This window comes from Spinacia oleracea, chromosome 6 (genome assembly GCF_020520425.1).
Source record: "Spinacia oleracea cultivar Varoflay chromosome 6, BTI_SOV_V1, whole genome shotgun sequence".
NCBI classification, from domain to species: Eukaryota; Viridiplantae; Streptophyta; class Magnoliopsida; order Caryophyllales; family Amaranthaceae; genus Spinacia; species Spinacia oleracea.
This window is the reverse complement of record NC_079492.1, coordinates 96927639-96951137: the sequence shown is the minus strand read 5'-3', so window position 1 is coordinate 96951137 and position 23499 is coordinate 96927639. Positions and strand designations below refer to the sequence as shown.

At 35.8% G+C, this 23499-nt stretch overlaps 2 protein-coding genes and 1 pseudogene across 2 annotated transcripts in view; 2 read left to right on the top strand and 1 right to left on the bottom strand.

Annotated features, from left to right (window-relative positions):
- Positions 1 to 8399, top strand: part of LOC130463390 (NAD(P)H-quinone oxidoreductase subunit H, chloroplastic-like) — a 34396-nt gene extending 25997 nt beyond the window's left edge. The window contains 4 exon segments of the mRNA XM_056832501.1: positions 7569 to 8035; positions 8038 to 8286; positions 8289 to 8323; positions 8325 to 8399. Coding sequence (XP_056688479.1) covers positions 7569 to 8035; positions 8038 to 8286; positions 8289 to 8323; positions 8325 to 8399 — 826 coding nt within the window.
- A 1-nt stretch (position 8400) lies between these two features.
- Positions 8401 to 11456, top strand: LOC130464167 (NAD(P)H-quinone oxidoreductase subunit 1, chloroplastic-like; annotated as a pseudogene).
- A 2636-nt stretch (positions 11457 to 14092) lies between these two features.
- LOC110793206 (probable prolyl 4-hydroxylase 10) lies at positions 14093 to 21530 on the bottom strand. Its single transcript, XM_021998066.2, has 8 exons — positions 21094 to 21530; positions 20775 to 20859; positions 20122 to 20219; positions 19860 to 19957; positions 15417 to 15546; positions 15089 to 15276; positions 14892 to 14987; positions 14093 to 14389 (listed from the first exon to the last, which is right to left on the bottom strand). The coding sequence occupies exons 1-7, from the start codon at positions 21294 to 21296 to the stop codon at positions 14914 to 14916; spliced, it is 876 nt and encodes a 291-aa protein (XP_021853758.1). The 5' UTR covers positions 21297 to 21530; the 3' UTR covers positions 14093 to 14389; positions 14892 to 14913.
- Between the last annotated feature and the right edge of the window lie 1969 nt (positions 21531 to 23499).

The following is a 23499-nucleotide window of genomic DNA, read 5'->3' as shown; positions in this document are numbered from 1 at the left end:
TCGGCCCATTGATGTGCTCTTGCGCGCGCGCCCAAGGCCTTGGCTGGGCCTGGCCTTACGCTGGGCCTGGTCGAGGCTTGGCGTGCGCTGGTGCGCGTTGGCTCGCTGGGCGACGGCCTGGCTTCGTGCTGGGCCTTCGTCTAGCGGGCCTCGTCCGATGCTAATTCGTACGATACGCTTCCGATTAAATTCCCGATTCCGGAATTCATTTCCGATACGAACAATATTTAATATTTCCGATTCCGGAATCAATTTCCGTTTCGAACAAATATTTAATATTTCCGTTTCCGGAATTATTTTCCGATTCCGATAATATTTCCGATTCTGACAATATTTCCGTTTCCGGCAATATTTCCGATTCTGGCAATATTTCCATTTCCGATAATATTTTCCGATACGTACCATGTTTCCGTTTCCGGCAACATCTACGACTTGGATAATATTTATATTTCCGATACGATCCATATTTCCGTTTCCGGCAATATCATCGTTTCCGGAGTATTCATTTCTTGCCTGTGACGATCTTAGCTCCCACTGAAACCAAGATCCGTCGATTCCGAATATCCATAGATGGAGTATTTAATGCCATTAAATACTTGATCCGTTTACGTACTATTTGTGTGACCCTACGGGTTCAGTCAAGAGTAAGCTGTGGATTAATATCATTAATTCCACTTGAACTGAAGCGGCCTCTAGCTAGGCATTCAGCTCACTTGATCTCACTGAATTATTAACTTGTTAATTAATACTGAACCGCATTTATTAGACTTAACATTGAATGCATACTTGGACCAAGGGCATTATTTCCTTCATTAGCGTCGAGAATTTGCGATAAAATCGTCATTTCGAGCATTTTTAGAGTGTTTTTCTCAAGCCCCAATTGTAGCTACGGGATTGGCTTGGTGCTATAATGCTTGGCATACGTTTTTATGCATTCACGGTGACATGGATCATGAATAGTTTGAACCAGACTCGTTTAGTGCGAAGTACGTTCGAGTAGTGATTTGCTACTTCTCTTGTAAATGTCGTATTGTGCGACATTGCCGTGGTCAAGGTAGTCACATGTTGAAGTGTGCCTTGACCAAAAGCTAGGTGCCTTTCTTTACCCATAATCATATTTAGAAATCTTTTTGACTCACTTGTAACATCGCGATAAACGCATACTTAGCTTAAACCAACAACACTTTATTATGTTCGAAGAAGTCTTTGAAAATTATTTGAAATCCGAGTCCTACTGTGTACAATCCGAGGTGTCCTAAGTAAGTTGACTTATAGAAGGGTTCGTACAGGATTACATGAGTGAATCAAAATACTGTTACGATTTTTGGAGTGTTGTCTAAGGATTTGCTGGAAGTCAGGGTGCAGGCGTCAAGATATTACTTGTGCCCGTGTGGCACATGTTTTGGGCTTTTAGGGCCATCATTTCCAGAATTGCGGGAATATGAACCGCTTTCAAATTGACTTAGATTTACTTGGTGTATGTCTGCACAAAAGATCAAGGTATACTTAGTTCTTTCCCTAGCTCTTTCATTTCAATTTTTAGCCCCCAGTTGCTATTATGCCTTCTCATTAATGATGCTTTCAGATTTCGATTTTAGATGCCCGTGTCATATGTCTGAGTAGGGTGAGCCTTGGTTAAGTGCCAAGTCCTATTGACAATGTCTGTTTTTTTCAAAGGGGATTCGCAAGCATTTGAATTACCATGAACGGGTGCCCTGAGTTCGAAGGAACGATGGGGCGATGCCGTAGAACAATCCTCTTTATTGCAAGCTTACTGCCTTTACTACTTGTTGGCGATTATGATTGTGTCTAGTGGTGAAAGAAGGTCTTTAAGTAAGTTACTTTGCTTTAGGGAGGGTCAAGTCGAGTACTTTTAGAGGTCGTGGACGCTCGTGCTAGCCCCCATTCAATTGAGGCAAAGCGGTATTTTGAGTATTGGCTAAGTGCCTAGGAGTGTGAGTGCTCCTTCTGGCAAGGGTACGTGCCCTTATTATTTTTCGATGTGTCCTCATTTTGGCATCTTGATGACTTGGATTCTTCCTTTGACTTAAATTTTCTTTCGACTTGGATTACAAGTAATTAAATTTCAATAAGGGACTCTATTTTGTATTCTTGTTATTCTATAGCTTTAACATTTTTGCAAATTGGTTGGACCGAATCATGGATTGCCTACGTATCCGCCTTAAAAAGATTTAATTTGGAATCAGGTCTTGCGTAGTTCTTAGCCAGAAAATGGTTTCTTAGAATGCCGATTTTAAACAAGTACGTTCAAGTGGAAACGTAATGTTTGAAATAGGGTGAAATAAGTGTACGAAAATTTTGGAGCGCGCGTATTTTGCGTATTTTATATGGTCTTCTACCCCCAAGTGTTCGTTATTCTTCCGCATGTATATAGGAAAATATACGAACACTTTTAGGAATTGGGCGTTGAAAAGTGATAAGCAAGACCGGCGCCCAAGGCTGGGCGTTATTATTTTTGGCGCCCAAGCCTGGGCGTTGAAAACGTGTTCTGGGCTGCCTTTTTGCGCTGCTCCTTTTCGTTTTGTGCCAAATATTTGCGAATCTTTTTTTGTGCGCTAAATGCTTCTTTTTCTTTTTAGACAAACTTTAAAGGCGCTTTGCAAAGTTTCTTTTTTTTATTATTTTTTTTTTTTACGTGTAGAATGTATTTTTCATTTGTCTGTTTTTTTATTCGTGACTCAAGACGGCTTGAAAGATGGGTTGAATGAGATAGGATAATTTGTATAGGTATTAGTCAAGCATGAGGATTGGAAAGGGTAGAAGATCGCAGAACTTTATGTAGTTTTTGTGGTATGATTTGGATTGGTTGACTCAATTCTTTTCCTTCGTTTACTTGGGTAAATTTCGCACTTTGGGAGGTACGGGCTAAGTATTTCATGGCTCGCTCTTTTCGCTCTCCCTTTTCTCTTTCTCTTTTTTCTTTTTTGATTGGGATTTCTCCCCCTTTTAATTTGGGCTAAAAGGTAGATGGTTGTGGTCTTTGAGTCACGAGGCGAGACTGAGTGAGCGTCGTTTGGTAGGCCTATAGTGGACCTTTAATTTTAGTAGGCGTAGGGTGGACCTTTAAATTGTCTTACTTTGCAAGCGTATTTAGTCGTTTCTTAAAATGTGCAAATAGCGTAGATTCAAAATGTTGTTTTTACATTATTGAAATTTAACGAAAGAATTACATCGAAAATATTTTTTTTTTTTGCTTCTTTTCAGATTCCAGTTTCCGGGATTTAATTGGAAGTTGTGATTTAGACTCGAACTTTCATTAATTTTTCTGATTATAACCCGTGTATGAATACAAGGAGGTGGCCTAGACTCAAAATAATGACGTGGCGTAAGCCTATAATACTTGACCTAGCGACTTTCAGACTTAGGCTAATTGGACCATAACTTTCGTTGGTTGACACTTTAGATTTTAACCCTTGGGTGTTCATTTGTCATGCGCCATTTTGCTTAATGTTGGCAAGGTAGTTGGTTGGGGAGATCGAATTTTCATTTTTGCAAGACTAGAATCATTAGTGCGGCTTCCCTCTTAGTGTGTATTGCTTTACCCCAATGGTAGCCTTATGGCATGCCGACTTAGGTATTTTCATGGTTCGTCATGTTGCATTCATGGAAAATTTTTTAGTCCGTACTTAGGAGTACTTCAAGGAGCGAGTGGCTCGAGAGGACTATGATAGTCGTGACCCAATGTGATCATAAGCCTTGAGGCCATTAATTTTTTTTTATGCCAATGGTATTTACACCTTAGGCTCACTTTGGGAGTTGTGCGACTATGGAGGAATGATTTTCAGAATGTGACTGTTTTCCATTTTGCAAATACTTGAATTACATAATATATTCTTTTTATTGGTGAGAGAGAGTATTGAGGCCGTAGATTCTCAGCAAGGGATGACAATTACATATGGGTGCTTATTGATTTCTTTTAAATGTTAGGAAGGGAGACTCAATATGGTTTAACCTTTTAACTTGCAGAACGACACCAAGCATTAGGACCGAATCTATGTATAAGACAACTAAGACTTAGGATTTAGATTGTACTTTGGCATAGCCTAGTCTAGACTCGGATTTATTTATTTTTTTATTCGAACATTATCTTTCCTTGAAAACTTTATTTGAACATCATTTTTTGAATACTTTGCCCATGTGACATTCAAGGTCATTTAATTAGCATGCTCGGTTTTGGTGCCGAACATTGTCGTCATAGGGGGCCTAATGACGACACAAGGAGTTGTTTATTTTATAAGTCGTTCTTAGAATCGAGTGCCTTTTTTCATACGCCCTCGTAGCAAATTTGTTACGAATTTTTTTTATTGCTACGTATACTTTATGCGCGGGTACCGAGGCTGTTGTGCCTGACCAAAAGGCCAGGCAGCAACTTCGGCGCCCAGCTCTGGGCGTTGAAAATGATTGGCGCCCAGCCAGGGGCGCTGAAAATGCGTCACTGACTGGTACTCGTATTTTGTTCGCGTATCCTTTTTTCGTATATACGACTTAATTTTTCGTGCTCGCCTAATAACGTCCTTTACGCGTTGTGCAGCGTCGTGGGATCCGTTACAGGCTGTCCTGGGCGTCGCTTATTTTTGTGGCGATCGCTCGGGGCTGCGGAACACGTATTTTGGTATAACGCTTTGGCCACTTGGTGTTTATGAATGTTTGGGCAATTTTTAGGGTCGTTGGTTTTCTAGTATTATTTGTCACACACAATCACATAATTCGCTACACACAACTCACATTACAACATGAAGCAAAATAATATGTCACGTAGTTTATGATAGGCTTCTATGGGTAATATTTGCGCCGTCTTGGTACCTCTTCTATCGTCGATCCAACACATGCCCCGGTCGAGGTAGTGCATTCACGAGCGAATTTCGTCCCAAGAGGCCAATCACGATGTAAGCCAAGGGGGCATGCACCAATGAGAGGGGCCTAGTGGGCGAGCGATTGGGTTTGGGATAGGTGTACTACTAGCGAGAGTGCCGAGTGGACAACATTCGAAGCGTATGCACCCCCCGGGTGGCGATGGGTATCCTTATTCCCAACTCCCGAGATGAAACATGCCAAGGGAGCCAAGATTCGTTATGCGGTTCTGTCCGTTCACATTAATATGCTGATTTTCAGGTCGTCCCAACTTGATAGGGAAATAAACGCGGGGTAGGATCGTTTCACCCTTCGGCTATTTTGATTACCTACGAGCACGATTATTTCATTAATATCCCCAGTGGAGTCGCCACTGTGAGGGGGTCGAAAAAGCACGAGGCTAATGCATGACCTCGTCCCTCGTGGGTGTGACGTCGTCAGATCAAGTGTAATTGGATTTCCTGTGAGTTTACACCCAATCGACTAGTAATATAGGAGTCGTCATTCAGTTTTTAACGACAATGAGAAAAACTGACAAAACCCGGTTATCGTGACATAAAGGGAGTGCAATTATATTCGACCACGACGGCCATAGGTTCCCTTGTGATCCCTGGTGTGGGGATCGCTCAACGTACACCCGCAGGGCAGAGATTGAGAGTTCGGGAGACTGTAGCTACCGAGAGGAGTGCTCATCGATAATACTCCAGAGGCAGGTTATCCTTACTAGCTCAGCATAAATAATTGAAGGGACATGCGTTAAACTATTAAACTATTCTGAATTGATTTTAGCAATATGCAACACATAACACTAAATCGATCGTGATTATCTTATTTAGATTGATTTAAGGTACCTAGCATGATAATTCAATTGTCCAAGGTATTATCTTATTAGGCGTGATAGATCAATCAAGTTAATAGTTTGACAATTTTATAAAAGGGTGATGAAAGCAATTAAATCATATGAGGGACACATTACAACGCACCCTTGAGAGGTGCGTTGTGGTTCTCAGAAAACTAACCACTTGGCTTTGCTATTTCTCCTTTTATTTAACGAATCTCAGGTCTCTAAGCAATGTTCCAGTATTTAGGCTTAATTCATCAAGCTACAAGGGGCAGGATGCGTTCTGTTCGACTTTTGGGTCGATTGCGACAGAACGCCGGATCAATTTCGAAGCGTGAGGCTTAGGCTTAAGGCTAGAGTCATCTTTTATGACTTTGCCACTTTTAACTACTACCTTTTACGGCAGTTACTATTCTTAGCATGTTTCTATAAATAGCAGTTTTGGCTGAAATGAAAGGGTGATTTGAGATTCGTTATTTTATAGGAGATGCGTTGCTAGGTGGAGATTTATGTTCTCATCATCGAACCTTCCCTTTCGGGAATGGGGACAAAAGTAGGTGCCTACAACGGGTCACTCATGTGTTAATATAAACTTCAAAAAAAATTTGATCTAAACAAAAATTAAAATTTCAAATTTGAATTTCTCGAATTTTGACAAGAAAACTGGAGATGTAACCTAAAAAATAGCACTTAAACATTAACAAAATATTAGTAAAAAAATATTTCACCCGTCTCTTTTTTGAATTTTTTTCATCCAAAATTTTGCTCAAGTTGATTTTCTCTCAAACATCTATTGTTTCTTCCTTAGTTTTGCTTGAAATCTCAAAAAATCAATGACTTATGTTCGTTTTTTTTCAATTTTGATGCATATTTTGACGAATGTTAGTGCTTTGTGAGTGGTTGTGGCGACAAAATGGATGAAAAAAGCTTGCTGAAAGTTTAATGGAGATTTTTGGAGAGAGGAATAAATTTGGGGAGAAAAAATTTATGGTTTAGAGAGATAAAGTGAATTTTTGAAAATGATTTTTTTAATTTTATTTTACTTTATATATATAAGCTTTTTTAATAGTTGTGCTTGGCACATGGATACACCAATAAATGGTTATACCTTGTTATAGCCATTATAGATATTTTCATTTTTTTGGGAGGGTATATTGTTGATATCCATCCTCGAACTCATGACCACTCATATGTTAATGCAAAGTTTTATCCATCACTCCAACGATACGATTTATTACTCTAAATTAATAATAATAATAATAATAATAATAATAATAATAATAATAATAATAAAAAAAGACAAAGATCGTTCTTATGAATGTATAAAATTAACTTTAATGCCAATTTTATGTATTTTGAGTAACAATTTATGAGAACAATTTTTTTTCTTAATTTTTATTCATTAACTAATCAATTCATATACTCCCTATGTCTTTTAGAAATTTATTCAGATTAGACATTAAATAAACAAAGAAAATAATAGGAAAATATAATATTGCGCTTTATTTTAGCTAATCAAATGTGTTTTTCTTCCTCCAAAATCTATTTCAACTTTATAACTCAATATACTATTGTAACTTAAAAAGTTCTTATAAATTATCAGTAAAATAGTACAAAAAATTAAAGTTCTGCGCAAATATTGTAAATTACTAAAAAAATTAGTTTATCGATTGTTGGTTAACCGACATTATTCTTAAACTGCATATATAATGAACTTCATATTATTCTTAAAATGCATATATAAAGAAATTATAAGTGAATATATTACATTATACTAAAACAGACACCATGAGTGACACGTGTCACTTCCCGGTGAAAAACAATTCCGCCAAAATTTTTCCGCCAAGTCGGATAGCTTCGCATTTATTTTGGCCGATATTGGCGCGCAGACCCCTTTTTTTTATATTTTAAGAGAAAGAGAATTAATATATGATTTATTCAAAGCTGCTACCGGTATGAAAATGATGCATAATTATTTTCGTATTGGAGGAGTAGCCGCCGATCTTCCTTATGGATGGATAGATAAATTTTTAGGTTTTTGTGATTATTTTTTAATAGGGCTTACTGAATACCAAAAACTTATTACGCGAAATCCTATTTCTTTAGAACGAGTTGAGAACGTCGGCATTATTGGTGGAGAAGAAGCAATAAATTGGGGTTTATCAAGCCCAATGCTACGTGCTTCCGGAATACAATGGGACCTGCGTAAAGTTGATCATTATGAGTGTTACGACGAATTTGATTGGGAAGTCAAATGGCAAAAAGAAGGAGAAACATTAGCTTGTTATTTAATACGAATCGGTGAAATGGCCGAATCTGTAAAATTATACAACAAGCTCTAAAAGGAATTCCAGGGGGTCCCTATGAGAATTTAGAAATCCGACGCTTTAATAGAACAAAATATCCTGAATGGAATGATATTGAACATCGATTCATTAGTAAAAATCCATCTCCTGCTTTTGAATTGACGAAACAAGAGCTCTATGTAAGAGTCGAAGCCCCCAAGGGAGAATTAGGAATATTTTTGATAGGAGATCAGAGTGTTTTTCCTTGGAGATGGAAAATTCGTCCCCCGGTTTTATCAATTTGCAAATTCTTCCTCAGTTAGTTAAAAAAAATAAAATTGGCTGATATTATGACGATACTATGTAGCATAGATATCATTATGGGAGAAGTTTATCGTTGAAATGATAATTGATACACCAACAACAAAAGTACAGGCTATCAATTCTTTTTCCAGATTGGAATTCTTAAAAGAGGTTTCTGAGGCTATATAAATGTTTTTCCCTATTTTGATTCTCATATTGGGAATTACAATAGGTGTACTAGTAATTGTATGGTTAGAAAGAGAAATATTTGCAAGTATACAACAACGTATTGGACCTGGATATGCTGGTCCTTCGGGGATTCTTCAAGCTTTAGCGGATGGAACAAAACTGCTTTTTAAAGAAAGCCTTCTTCCATCTAGGGGGGATACATATTTATTTAGTATCGGACCTTCTATAACAGTCATATCGATTCTACTAGGTTACTTAATAATTCCTTTTGGGTCTCGCCTTGTTCTAGCCGACCTCAGTATTGGTGTTTTTTTATGGATCGTTGTTTCAAGCATTGCTCAGATTAGACTTCTTATGTCAGGATATGGATCAAATAATAAATATTCCTTTTTAGGTGGTCTACGGGCTGCTGCCCAATCAATTAGTTATGAAATACCATTAACTCTATGTGTGTTATCCATATCTCTACGTGTAATTCGTTAAGACATAGGTCTTCACCTTTACCTATGTATTTTTATGTTTTTAAGAATAAAAATAAAATGTATTGAATAGAATCATTTTTTTTATTCACAAATCCGGTTGATAAGTTAAAACAGATAGTTAGATGAGTGAAAGAAAACAGCTTCCAAATTTGCAGTAAAAAACCGAATCTCATTGCCTATGTACAAGGAAAATAAACATAAGCAGTCAAGGTTGTTTCCTCAATATTGATTAATTTAGCCATCATGACTTGAAGCTGGTTGAAAATAACAATTCTATGGAGTTTTTACTATCTTTTTTTAGACGTATTACCATAAATTACTTACCATAGAGATTGAACAAAAATAAGTGGATGATTAGGAACACCAAAGTACACAAAGGATTTGTAATAGAGATTATGTAAGTTATCTGAAGAGATATTTTTACATAAACGAAATACTAATTGAGGCTTTAAATTGGTAGAAATGATCAAGTAGCACTCCCGCAAATTCCGATCCAGAGTATGCTCCTATCCACCGATTAAATGAATAACTATCAGGAACGAAGTAATCTTTTACTTTATTTTAAGCCTAAATAAAAGAAATAAGAGGGACGAAAAAAAAACTAGATAATATTAATATAATGCAAAAAAAGATCTTTTTTCGATATCTATATTCGGGGAAATTTAATTTTGACCATGGTCTAAATTATGAATAAATGCTTTTTTTTTTGGAATCAAAAATAATAAGTTTTAATTTTTATTAATATTGTTAAAAAGCGTATTTTATTCAAGAATTAATTTATTACTCAATAAAAAAAAAAAGTAAATTCTTCAAAATGAAAGTAAAGGATGAGATCAATTCCGGAGAAATTTTTTATTAGTATAGCAGACATAATTTGATTGGTCTAATTCAGGGTTTTCGATTGATTTTCACTTTATTTATTTTACAAACATATCAAGATTAATAAATATCAAATCAATCCTTCAGATTTATTTATGGCTCTTTAGGAGCCGTATGAGGTGAAAATCTCATGTACGATTCTGTAATAGCGATGACAAGGGTGATCTTATCATCAACTATAATTATCTAATAGTTCAAGTACAGTTGATATAGTTGAGGCGCAGTAAAAATATGGTTTTTGGGGATGGAATTTGTGGCGGCAACCTTTAGGATTTATTGTTTTTATAATTTCTTCTCTAGCAGAATGCGAGAGATTGCCTTTTGATTTACCAGAAGCAGAAGAAGAATTAGTAGCAGGTTATCAAACCGAATACCGGTATTAAATTTGGTTTATTTTATGTTGTGTCTTATTTAAATCTACTAATATCTTCATTATTTGTAAGCGTTCTTTACTTGGGTGGTTGGAATCTCTCTATTCCATACATATTCATCTCGGAGTTTTTTGAAATAAATAAAATAGATGGAGTCTTTGGAACAACAATTGGTATTTTCATTACATTAGCTAAAACTTTTTTGTTCTTGTTCATTCCTATCACAACAAGATGGACTTTACCTAGACTGAGAATGGACCAATTATTAAATCTTGGATGGAAATTTCTTTTACCTATTTCTTTAGGTAATCTATTATTAACAACTTCTTACCAACTCTTTTCATTATAAATCTAAAACAAAGTATATTTTATATACTTACTATAATCTATAATTCACAATTTGTCACAAACAAGAGAGAGAAACAAAATCTTAGTTATTGATATTTACTCTATGTTCCCTATGGTAACAGGGTTCATCAATTATGGTCAACAAACAATACGCGCGGCAAGGTATATTGGTCAAATTTTTATGATTACCCTATCCAATACTAACCGCTTACCTGTAACTATTCAATATCCTTATGAAAAATTAATAACATCGGAGCATTTTCGTGGTCGAATTCACTTTGAATTTGATAAATGCATTGCTTGTGAAGTATGTGTTCGTGCATGTTCTATATATTTGCCCGTTGTTGATTGGAAATTGGAAACGGATATTCGAAAGAAACGGTGCTTAATTACAGCATTGATTTCGGAATTTGTATATTTTGTGGTAATTGTGTTGATTATTGTCCAACCAATTGTTTATCAATGACTGAAGAATATGAGCTTTCTACTTATGATTGTCACGAATTAAATTATAATCAAATTGCTCTGGTTCATTTACCAATATCAATAACCAATGATTACACAATTCGAACAATTTTGAATTCTCCTCAAACAAAAGAGAAAGCTTGCGATTGAAGACTAATTTTCACTTATTAAGGTTCTTTTTTTAAGTTTAAATTCAAAAAAATTATTTGTATTTACAATAGGTGTTCGGTTTACTGTAATTATTTTAAATAATTTTTTTGAGAACTACCCTTTCAGATAAAAAAAGAATGGGATGGGTCCAATAAATTGACTTTACTTACATCAAGTCATACACATTAGTATTTAACAATTAGCAACGCATAAACTTCTTTTTTCCTGCTCAAATCAATAAGATCATGAAACATTCCGATTTTTTATATCTTATTTGACATATAATGGATTTACCTGGACCAATACATGATTTTCTTTTAGTCTTTCTGGGGTCGGGTCTTATATTAGGGGCTCTAGGAGTGGTATTATTTACCAATCCTATTTTTTCTGCCTTTTCATTGGGATTGGTTATTGTGTGTATATCTTTATTCCATATTCTAGCAAACTCCCACTTTGTAGCTTCTGCACAACTCCTTATTTATGTGGGAGCTATAAATGTATTAATCATATTTTCTGTGATGTTCACGAGTGGTCCAGAATATGACAAAAAGTTTCATCTGTGGACTGTTGGGGACGGGGTTACTTCATTGGTTTGTATAAGTCTTTTGGTTTCATTAATTAGTACTATTCTAACTACATCCTGGTATGGGATTATTTGGACTACAAAATCAAACCAGATTCTCGAACAAGATTTAATAAACGCTAGTCAACAAATTGGAATTCATTTATCAACCCATTTTTTTCTTCCATTTGAACTCATTTCAATAATTCTTTTAGTTGCTTAAATAGGTGCAATTAATGTGGCTCGTCAATAATAATATATAATTTTAAAACAAGTAATCAAAATAAATTTTCTATTTTTTCATTCAATTCTATTTGAATTTATTTAGAAATTTTTAGTTCTACTTTTTTTTTCTTAATTTATTCTATTCTAACTTGTTATGTTCCAGTCAATCAAAGTGGTTTAATTGTTGTTCATATTGAAATGAATCGAGATTGATAAGGAGTTGGTCAATGATACTCGAGCATGTACTTGTTTTGAGTGCTTTTTTATTTTCTATCGGGATTTATGGATTAGTCACGAGTCGAAATTTAGTTCGCGCTCTCATGTGCCTTGAACTTATATTGAATGCAGTTAATCTAAACTTTGTAACATTTTCTGATTTTTTTGATAGTCGCCAATTAAAGGAAAACATTTTCTCCATTTTTGTTAAAGCCATTGCAGCCGCTGAAGCAGCAATTGGACCGACTATTGTTTCTTCAATTTAGCGTAACAGAAAATCCATTCGTATCAATCAATCGAATTTATTGAATAAATAGTTATAGTATTTTTATTATTATTATTTAGTAAATTCGATTCTAAAATTTGAAATTTTACTATTTATCAATTCAAATTATATTACTAGATCTTGCACCTTAAGATATACTTTAAAAAATGTAATAAATCAAAGTATTTTGGACCTCTTTTCCCTTTCTCCTCCGGAACTAGATTGATTCCAAAAATTCTGGGAAATCATTGATTCGTCTAGTATTTAAATATGTATTTCATTTACTTTACTAGAACTAGATCGAAAATTAATGAAGTTAAAAAAAAATTAGAGACTCAATGTCACATTCAGTTAAGATTTATGATACATGTATAGGATGTACTCAATGTGTTCGAGCTTGCCCCGCAGATGTATTAGAAATGATACCTTGGGATGGCTGTTAAACTAAACAAATAGCTTCTGCTCCAAGAGAAGAGGATTGTGTTGGTTGTAAGAGATGTGAATCCGCTTGTCCAAATGATTTTTTAAGCATTCGGTTTATTTCTATCAAAGGATCTTGTGCGCACAAGGTGTACAATAAATTTATTGTACACCAAGATAACTTTTACATAGTTTTTTGTAACTTTTACTATGTTTTGATTAACTTTTATATTATAACAAAAAAGGTTGATTGATAAATATTTTACACAGTTAAATAACTAATTTTATACATTATTATTGATTTTGAAGAAATATTTTTTATTAAAATGAAAAAAAGTTAACTAAATTTTTTATAACTTTTACATATATAAAGGTAACTTTTAATTATTTTAAGTTAAATTTAACTTCGGTGTACAATATTTATTGTACAACACTTGTAAATAAGAATTTGTGTATTTCTATTAACTTTTATGGAAAAGATTTAGCATATTGACTAAAATGTTATCTTTCCCTATTTATTTGACCGTCAACATAAATTTTCAATTGTAATTAATTTCATTTCTCAAAAATAATAATCGTAAAATCATAAAATATAACCTAAATTTATTATCTTTTGAAAATCTACAAGATTGTTTGTACTTCGTACTCCGCACATTATTTTTAACAATTCTTTTGTTACTCAAATATTTTATAAAAAATGATATTTTTTTTATTAATCGTACTTGCACGGAATCCAATCTAGTTTTAAATATATAGGAATAACAAACTCAAACTATATGCAACACACCATGACATTTCTTGGGCCACTAACTAGTTTTATTCCAAATTAGAAGCTTTCCTTATCCGTTTTAAACCCAAGGACAATAGCATCAGCAAAAAAAAAAAGTATAATTGTTTGATGGGTTTAAATTAGAAGATGGACTTGGATAATATTGTAATACACAAGGCTAACTTAATCAATCAAAACACAAATTGGTAAGATCAATAATGTAAAGCAAATAAGTTACCGAAAACTTGGTTACAAATCCTTAAGAGAAAATGAAGCAAAATAGGAAAGCAATAGTTGACAATCAGCAAAACAAAAGAGAAGTGATAGTAATAGTTCTTCATTTAAGATTGGTGGTCCTGAGTTGACAATCAGCAATTTCATCAGAAAGAACAAGTGTTGAATTTCACCACCACAAACATCATTCTCCAGTATACAAGAAGTCGCCGCGAATTTATAAAGAAAGTCATGATCTTGATTTCTAGTACGGTATGTGACCTCATGTTCATGGATTACAAGCAAATTGGATCTACATTTTATAGAACATATAATTCATATCCTATTCTATGAGTAAGAAGTAAGACAGATTTGAGTATCGGAAAAATACAGTGTATACAATTCAAACATCAAAATTGCAAGCTTCCTTTTTATATGGTCAAGTTGGCTCCTCGTGCTTCAGCAATACTAACAATCTATTGGGTACTTGTTCACAGAATACAACAGCTATGTATAATTGTCTAAGAATGCGACCTGCAATAAACATGAACAGTGACCCTTTAAGTACATGATTGTTGGGGGGAAGTCAGATTAAATAATGGCCAAAGCAAAGAAAGCAATGTATTCATTGGTAAAGATTCAAAAACGACGGAGTTAACCTGTGGCTGTAAACAAGGGAGTTAACCTGTGGCTGTAATTGAAAATCGAAAAAGAGGCAACCAAATTTGCATGAAAGAAAGTATTCCCTTGAGACACCAGAAATATGAAATAAAAAAGTACTGCCTTGCATTTCAGGGCACTCAACAAAGGGAAAGCCTGAGGACTAAATCACAACTTGTGACCTCAACATCATAATGTTCAAATTATTTACTTCCAGTCAAAAGTGTCATTGAACAGAACAAAATCTCATAAACATGTGTGTCCATGGGTAATGGGTCAGTGAGAGAGAGAGAGAGAGACCAGGATAAAAAATACGGAGTAAAAAATAAAATATAAAATAAAAGAGTGGTAGCATAAATTCAATTGATATTATTACCTCGAGCAAATCAGTTGAACATTCAAGAGTGGTATTCACTGACACGAATCCATTTTGTAGCTGACCATTTATCCCCTTTAATCACAGGGCAACCACCTGAGATAAGGACGGATGACAAAGCAAATCATGTGATTGACCTCCAAGAAGTATGCAATACAGACAGTTGTTTTGAATGTTGCAGTAGGAAAATGACTAACCATGCAAACTTAAGGGGTCCAGAGAAGCATCAGGCTTCATGCTCCAGAAAAGCAAAGCATCACCCCTATTTGGTTTAACTGAAAGACCTTCTTTACCACATTTAGATAGCTCGTTCCAATAAGGCACAGCACTAATGTTTCCTTTTGCAGAAGGAAATACTGTCTCACCCCCTTCTTCAACATCAGAGCTATAACAGAGTGTACCACAAATAAATTCACAAGTCGTACACAAATCACAATGAGACAGACAGAAATCATTTTACATGAACTGTAACTGTAAGAGATGATTCTTTCGACACAAAAGGGGAGATTGAAAGAAACAACTTACAGATACATGAGAACGGTAGCTATCCGTTGACCACCATTGACAGTGCTGTAATCTTCCAAAAAGTAGTCAAAGTGAGGCTCGTACTTCTGTCCAACTTCATAGTGTAGAATTTGAAGACCTTCACCATGATCTACAAAACACCATCAGACGGCTAAAGTTTACTGATCCAGATTGCACACAACAGGCAGAGGCTACTGAGTTCATGAACAAACCAGAAGTTAAACAAAATGGGTGGATCATTTAGCCACTAGCCTGTACCAAAAATCCAAAATATTCTCAAATACTTCTTTCAGAGTGTCATAATATTTTCCCCATAACCATGACATGCTTGTCACTAAAAGAAAATGCCATTGAGCAATGATACAATACTAATATCACCACCGTACATTCATAATTTGATAAGTATCAAGCAAAAAAGCACTGGCATAGCAATTTTGGCTCCATGAATAAAAATGTAAGTAGTAATGTGCTATACAGCCATTCCTGTCCCTGTTCTTAACCCTTGCTTGGGTACTCGTTGGACTAGGATGGTGTCTTTGGAACTGATTGAATCTGTCATCTGCCTTAAGGGTTTCGGCTTTTTTCTGCGGAAGATCCCATTCAAATTCAACCAACAGTGGTCCTCTAAAATGATAATGAGCCATTGAGCCTAAAATATAGTCTATTGATGATACACAAGGTCACTCGACAACAATACACAATTTAATAATATAATTAGTAATCGCCTATTGTAGGCGATCCACACAACTTCTTCCTAGAACAACAAAGACAAGAATTTCAAAAATAAAACAAAAATTCAACAGGAATCTATCATGCAGGAGAAGTTGGAAGGTCGCCGGTGATTGGTTGCCCAAATTGGAGGAGGTTGGCGTCATTAAACCTCCATTATTGTTGCTTCCTAAGTTTCCACTTACACTTTGACACTGTGAAATCAAGCCATAAGCTCCTTAATTATCAAAATAAAGACGGAGACACAACCATTATCGTATTTTCATTAGAAAGCATATCACCTCATCGGAACTTGGGCGGAGTTGGAGGTAGGTGGTTACCGAGTTAAGGACGTGGACGCCGGAGAAGATGGATGGTGGCTGATGATTAAAAGGTCAAAGGTCGCCGATGATGGCCGCTGGATTGAAAGTTGCCTGTGATGGTCACGGTTGAAGATGGTGGGCGGCTGCAACTTCCTCTCTCTCCTCTCTTTTTTGTAAGTTAGGGTTAGTAACTTGGGTGGAATAGATTGTGAATCCTGTGGTAAGAGGAGGGTACGAGATTCTAGGGGTACGGGGTAGAGATAGAACCCCTTTAGTGTGAGACTCCATTCCAAAAAGGATGAACAAAACAGTAAAATGGATGAGATGGACTCAAACCCCATTCCAATCCATTCCAAAATGCCCAACCAAATGACCCCTTAGCGTGTTTGGTAGGAGAGGAAGAAAGGCAATGAAACCTTTCAAGGTTAATTGGTTGGCCCTGCTACGTTGCTACGTTACCCTTGCAGCTCTGCTCCACCCTATTCTCCCTCTCTTCCTTATCTCACTATCGGCCTCTCCCTCCCATTTCTCACCAAAAGTTCCGCTCCATTAACGTCGTTTTCCACTCAAAGCCGCTTATCACTTGCCACCACTCCCTTCCTTTCATCATTTTACATCTTACGATGCCATAGCAAAGTTTTAGAGGTCAAACTCGACCATTAAATCTCCAGAAGAGGTATATCTCATTCTCTTCCTCCCTCTTAAATCCTCTTTTACTCGTTCAAATTTTTTTGGTTGATGATGGGTTAGATATGGTGGTTGGTGGGGTAAGTGGTGGTGGTCAGAGTAAATTTGCAGTTAGAATAGCCACGTTGATGAAGTACTAAAGTAAAAAAAAATATCCAAACAACAAGATTAGAATGCATGCATCCAGAAATCTGCCCTACATCAGAAAATATATGCTCCAGAAAATATATGCCCTACATCAGAAAATATATGCTCCAGAAATCTAGCATTCTTATTACAGAGACTTGATTTGAGCGAATCGAGCATGCTTCATTTGTGCATGTTCAGTTGAAAAAATGACATCCAGATGAACCTATACAACGCTATAGGACCTATAGAATAAAATATACACCACCAACTGAGATAATTAATAATTAATCAGGAGTTCAGGACATATAACAGTTGGCTCTCGTCTACCATAAAAATAGGTTTCCTGTAGCATTTAGGAAAATGGGAGTAGAATAGTAGATTAAGGTGGACGCCATAGACAAAAGTGGGAAACTGGGAACTGTCTTCCTCATATATGCAAAATGAACAAAAGTGCAGAGGAGGTTGTAATAAACTTATGTACGGAAAGGGCACAGAACAATGAAGAACACTTAAGAGATAAAGCATGGGCTATTACACCAAACCTACACGTTACTAAGGTGATTACAGCGTAGCCTTCGTGATTCAAATAGTCACAGAGCTAAGGAAGTTGCAGGTGTGCACTTAAACTAGTTTAGACTTCATTCGACATGGTAGGCGACCTTCCGAGCAAGGATACAACATAAGTACATCCGTCAACAGATTCTTAACAAGTTCCCTACAGTTCCCTCAATCAATAGAAAAAAAACACTACGATAGTGTTTGGAAACTGTGATTTCATTTAAATATGCTGAATTGAAATACAAATATTTAAATTCTACGTTTCGAATCCAAATCTACTGTTTGCAAAAGATAGGAAATTCAATTTTAGAATTTTAGGAATTTTACCTCCATATTTATAATATCCTCAAACTCCAACTCTTCCTTTAACCTTACTTTATGTCTTTAACAATGGCAGAAAAAGCATCAAGAAACAAATAGTAGATTAGTTATGATGATTTCTAGTATTCACTTTTCAACAACATAGATTCTTAGAAAAAAGGATTGTGATTGAAAACATACTAGCAAATCAAGGAATTGCTCTTTTTTCACAATGAATTGACATTTTGACGGGCATAGAGAAACATGTATTAAGTGTGTGTTTGGTATGAATTTAGGAAAAAAAATGGAATGGGCACATTTAAAGAGCACAAATAGTAATGATACGTTTTACAATTATTTGTTGTTTGGTATACCACCTAAGGAAATGAATCCCTTGTATCCAATTGGGTTTCGAGGATAACATTTTGTCACCACAAGGTTAGGAAGGTAACAAATCGTGGTAATGGTTAATCCTTAGGAAATGGACTGTGTTATCCACCTTTAAACCAAATAATAGGTCATGTAATTAGTTACTCTCTCCGTCGTGGAATACTCGCACCGCTTTCCTTATAAAGCCATTCCGGATTCTCACACCGTTTCTATAAATGGCAAACTTTTATTAATATTATACTTACTCATGGACCCACCTATATCTCTACTCCCTAAAAAACATTAAAAAGTTACTCATTTTCCATTACCTCTTTAAAAAGTTGACCCACATTTTCCATGGATTACCTGAGAATTTTAATCTCCTTTTAATCTTACGCAAATAACATGGGTTACCTTAGAATTTTAATTCCAAAAAAGTATTCAACTTGAGTTCAACTGATACTTTCATTTCATAGTTCCAAGCTAGTATTCACTTTTCAACAACATAGATTCTTAGGAAAAAGGATTGTGATTGAAAACATACTAGCAAATCAAGGAATTGCTCTTTTTTCACAACGAATTGACATTTTGACGGGCATAGAGAAACATGTATTAAGTGCGTGTTTGGTATGAATTTAGGGGAAAAAATGGAATGGAAACATTTAAAGAGAAGAAATAGTAATGATACGTTTTACCATTATTTGTTATTTGGTATATCACCTAAGGAAATGAATCCCTTGTATCCAATTGGGTTTCGAGGACAACATTTTGTCACCACAAGGTTAGGAAGGTAACAAATGGTGGTAATGGTTAATCCTTAGGAAATGGACTGTGTTATCCACCTTTAAACCAAATAATAGGTCATGTAATTAGTTACTCTCTCCGTCCTGGAATACTCGCACCGCTTTCCTTATAAAGCCGTTCCGGATTCTTGCACCGTTTCTATAAATGGCAAACTTTTATTAATATTATACTTACCCATGGATCCACCTATATCTCTACTCCCTAAAAAAAACATTAAAAAGTTACTCATTTTCCCATTACCCCTTTAAAAGTTAACACATTTTCCATGATCTATATTAAAAAAATACCCCACTATCAACTACCATCTAATTAAATAATAAGTCAATTACATAGCATTAAACTTTTTGCAGGTCAAACCGGTTCGAGTATTCCGGGACGGAGGGGGTAATTTCTATTTCCAACACTTGAAAAATACTATACCAAACATGCTCTTAGACTCTTAGTATGTTACCATTAACTAAGCAATATAGCAAGCTAGAAAAGAGAACTTGGTGATGAATAGGCTTTAAAAGTGAGTATTTAGTATCCAACACAACAGTTTCACCTAAACTTCTAAGCCACATACCTACAGGAATAAAAGTGAAATCTGCGATTCTCTGCTCTATGGTCCTGATGATCTTATCTCGGCCTCTAGCAAGGAATGTTCCTGAACTAGTGCGCACCCTACGAGACATGGAAAACATATATCTAATTAGAAGAGACAGCAGCACAAAAAAGGTAAATAGAAAGGCATCATATAAAGGGAAGTTATTGTTTAGAGAATCAGAAACAAGAAAATCGGGGATGATGGACTGTAGAGGTTGGAGAGGGAGTATAGAAGTTTGTGCCTGCTGTCTTTACTCTTGCCAGTTTCCTCATCAACAACCTGTGACTTTTCCATGCGAGGCGCGGCAAGTTTGATGAGATACTCGCATTCTTCCTTAGACTGCCAAAAACCAGAAACTTAGTTTAGCTTTCAATTCCTTTCAGTAAAACTAAGTCCTTGATTAGACTGCAAAAATCAGAAAGTTAAGGAAGCATTCGATTCCTTTCAGTAATATTTAGACATGATTTGACGAAGCACCAATAGTTCCTTCAAAAGATTAATTATAATGTTTTTACAAAGTGCATTATGTCTGAACCAAACCGCCAACAGTTAATCCATAACCTTCAATTGAACACCGACAAAACCAACACAAAGAACAATTAATAATTCTGCACTTCAACTCTCAATAAAAAGTAACTTCGTCAATCCAGCATACGAAACACATTTTTCCACATTTCAAAGAAACCAATTAAGGAACATAAACCAATCCTAATCATAACTCATTCAAGAAATGCAAATCTCATGATGTATTTCAACAAGAAAAACAGGACAAGTCATGATAACAAATAAAATATACACCAACAATCAGTAAATTTTTCCAAAGTTCCAATGGCCAATTTTGTTCAATTGAAGATACTAAGAAGAAAAAAGTCAACTGCAACTGGAAATACATACCAAGAAATTATGGTAAACAAAAGCTCTAGGCTCCCAAGATAGTAATTCAACCCATTGCTGACCTCTTTTTTGGCCCACATCAACCCTGCACGCAAAAAAGAAAATCCATTCAGAACAAAAACACAGTAAAATCCAAGATGAAAAAGTCCAAACTTATCTCCTAGATTTTTGATAAATGTAGTCATAGTTGCTAAATATCCAGCCGCAAAATCTTGCTATGTTTTGAGTGTTTATGAAGTAGAATAACTGGGCCGCAGTCGTAAAATCCGATCACAATAACATAGAATTCGAATTCGAATATGAGAGAATGAATCAAAACCTGTGAACAGTGTTATGAACAATGGAATTGAGATCATGAACTTGATGAGGAGAGTCGGTATTTGAGCTGGGAAGCGAGACGATTCCGAGAGCGAGAAGGATTAAAACGACGACGGATAACAACAATAGCAATGCGAATACAAGCGTTGAAGATGGCGTTGACGATTTTCGAGGTAGAGAACGACCGTATTTTGCTTTCGCCATTGAAAGAGAGTTTCAAAGGTTTTTCGATAGGAATAGGGGGAATTGGGGATTGCAGAAACCCTAAGTTGATTGTATGAAGAAGAAGAACACGACGACAAAGATCTGAGTTGCAGAGTTTTCAGAATGAAGAAGAAAGGTGAAAGAGTGCAGTCCGAAGAGAGAGATAGAGAGAGAGAGGGAGGACGTGAGCTTTAAATTTTCCAAATTCAGAAATGATGATTTTATATCCTCGACTTGTATTTACTCCGTCACGTCAGATGTCCAAAAGGCTACATATACCTCCTGGGCTCCTGGTAGAACCGTCAAACGGGTCGGTCGGGTCGGGTTGTAAAAAGTTATTTTCGGGTTTGGGTTGAATCGGGTCGGTCATTTTCGAGTTCGGGTTTACAAATGCTTGTTCAAGACCCAGAACTTTCGGGTCGACCCAACGGGTTGAGAGATTTTAAAACGCAAAATTTTCCTACACAAGTTTATATTTAGTCAAATTCAACTATAAAATGGCGTATAATTCAAATTAAAATTATATTACACACAACAATAGTAAAAACAACGTGTTTATTATGCTTAAATTTTCTCATAATCTCATTTTTTTAGTATAAATACAATGATTTTCAATCGGTCGGGTCCAAAACGGGTTCGTTCGGGTTTTGACCCATTACTTTTCGGATTTCTCGGGTTCGGATAAAATCGGGTTACGGGTCACAAAATCTTGTTCAGGACCCATTAATTTCGGGTCGGGTTCGGGTCGGTTTTCGAGTCGGGTCGATTTTTGACAGGTCTACCTCCTGGGTGGCTGGGTATGGCATAGTGCCATACCCTGGGCTGTGATTGGTTTAGATTTATAAATTTCATGTGGGGTTGTTATTTTGGATTTAAATTCAAATATCATGTGGGGTTGCTTATGTGAAATAGATCAATGGGAGCTCAGGGTATGGCACTATTCCATACTCAGGGGATATATGTATCAGCTTCCGTCAGATGTTGAGTGAACTATGTGCTCCCCGACCCTCTCTCCCTCTTTTTTCTCTCTTTTTAGGGTTTAATAGGGCGGAAATAGCCAATTTTCTTAGGAAATTTGGTTATTTCCGCCCCTTCTATTTCAATACCCTATGGTGGGTTTGATTGTTCCAGAGTAGTAAGTAACCCTATGGTGGGTTTGTTTTTAGTTAAGTTTTGTGTGTTTAGTTTAGTTCAGGTGATTTCTTTGGTAAAGATTTATGCGGGATCGAAGAGGATGTCAATCTTTCGACTACAATCAGACGAATCAGACGGAAATCATATTTGTCACGGCTACAACAGATCTATAGACCCCCTCGTCAATGAAGGTTGTAAATCACAGCGATATAAAAGAGGGTATACAGAATGTTTGATATACTACGATCGTAGCTATGGTGAAAGGAAGTTCTTATTTGATTCGATTGTCATGTATTTATTAGATTTTAAATCTTTATGTAAATGTCGTATGACTTCTTATCAATGAATTAATCAAAAAAAAAAACTACATGCTACCCGAAGAAATAGTGAAATACCAAGTTAGTCTCGAGAGAAGACTATCCTAATTTCTGTTCACTTTTCTTCATTAAAAAAAAAAAAAAAAAGTGAAATACCAAGTTAATCTTTTTCTTTTTTGGTGAGCTTCATTAATTACTTAACATCAAAAGGTTATCTAGAGTTTGTTCACATAGCCCCATTTCTTACAGAGGTAAAAATACAGCCACTTATGGCATTACTACGAAGCAAGCATGCTTCCGAAAAATAAGTTTCATTGTCAATAGAGATATCATTAGCTAAACATGGTGGGGGATATATGAACGCCTTGATCCAACAGACTCAGTCGGGCCTTGCCTTCTTTGCCACGTAATCCACCTCCTTAAGTTGTTCTCTTCTTCTGAATTTCACATAGAGGCTTCATTGGGTTCTTTACAATGCCCTACATTTACCATATAAGTTAGTAAGACTCGAAGTTGGAGCTTGTTCATGATTTATACCCTCTACTGCTGCCTTGCAATCTGAATAAATGGTGACATTCTGCCAACCGCCCTTTGTATTCACGTTGAACAACAATGACACAGTCGACGATGTAGTGAGATCAATGCACCTAAGATCCAAAGGCTTCTCGGTAGCTTATGACAGAAATGAGAATCACCATGAATTCCCTCCTTTCATCTCATCTATATGATCCTCATCAGTATCATCATCCTCA

Bases quoted from the DNA above. Each gene is read 5' to 3' on its own strand.
- LOC110793206 (XM_021998066.2), bottom strand. From the start codon at position 21,296: ATGGCGAAAGCAAAATACGGTCGTTCTCTACCTCGAAAATCGTCAACG. The intron at 20,220-20,774 runs GTATGTATTTCC...GGTTTTTGGCAG, and splicing joins TTGTTTACCATAATTTCTTG to TCTAAGGAAGAATGCGAGTA. The intron at 15,277-15,416 runs GTAAGTTGTTTC...ACTCTGTTATAG, and splicing joins GCTACCGTTCTCATGTATCT to CTCTGATGTTGAAGAAGGGG.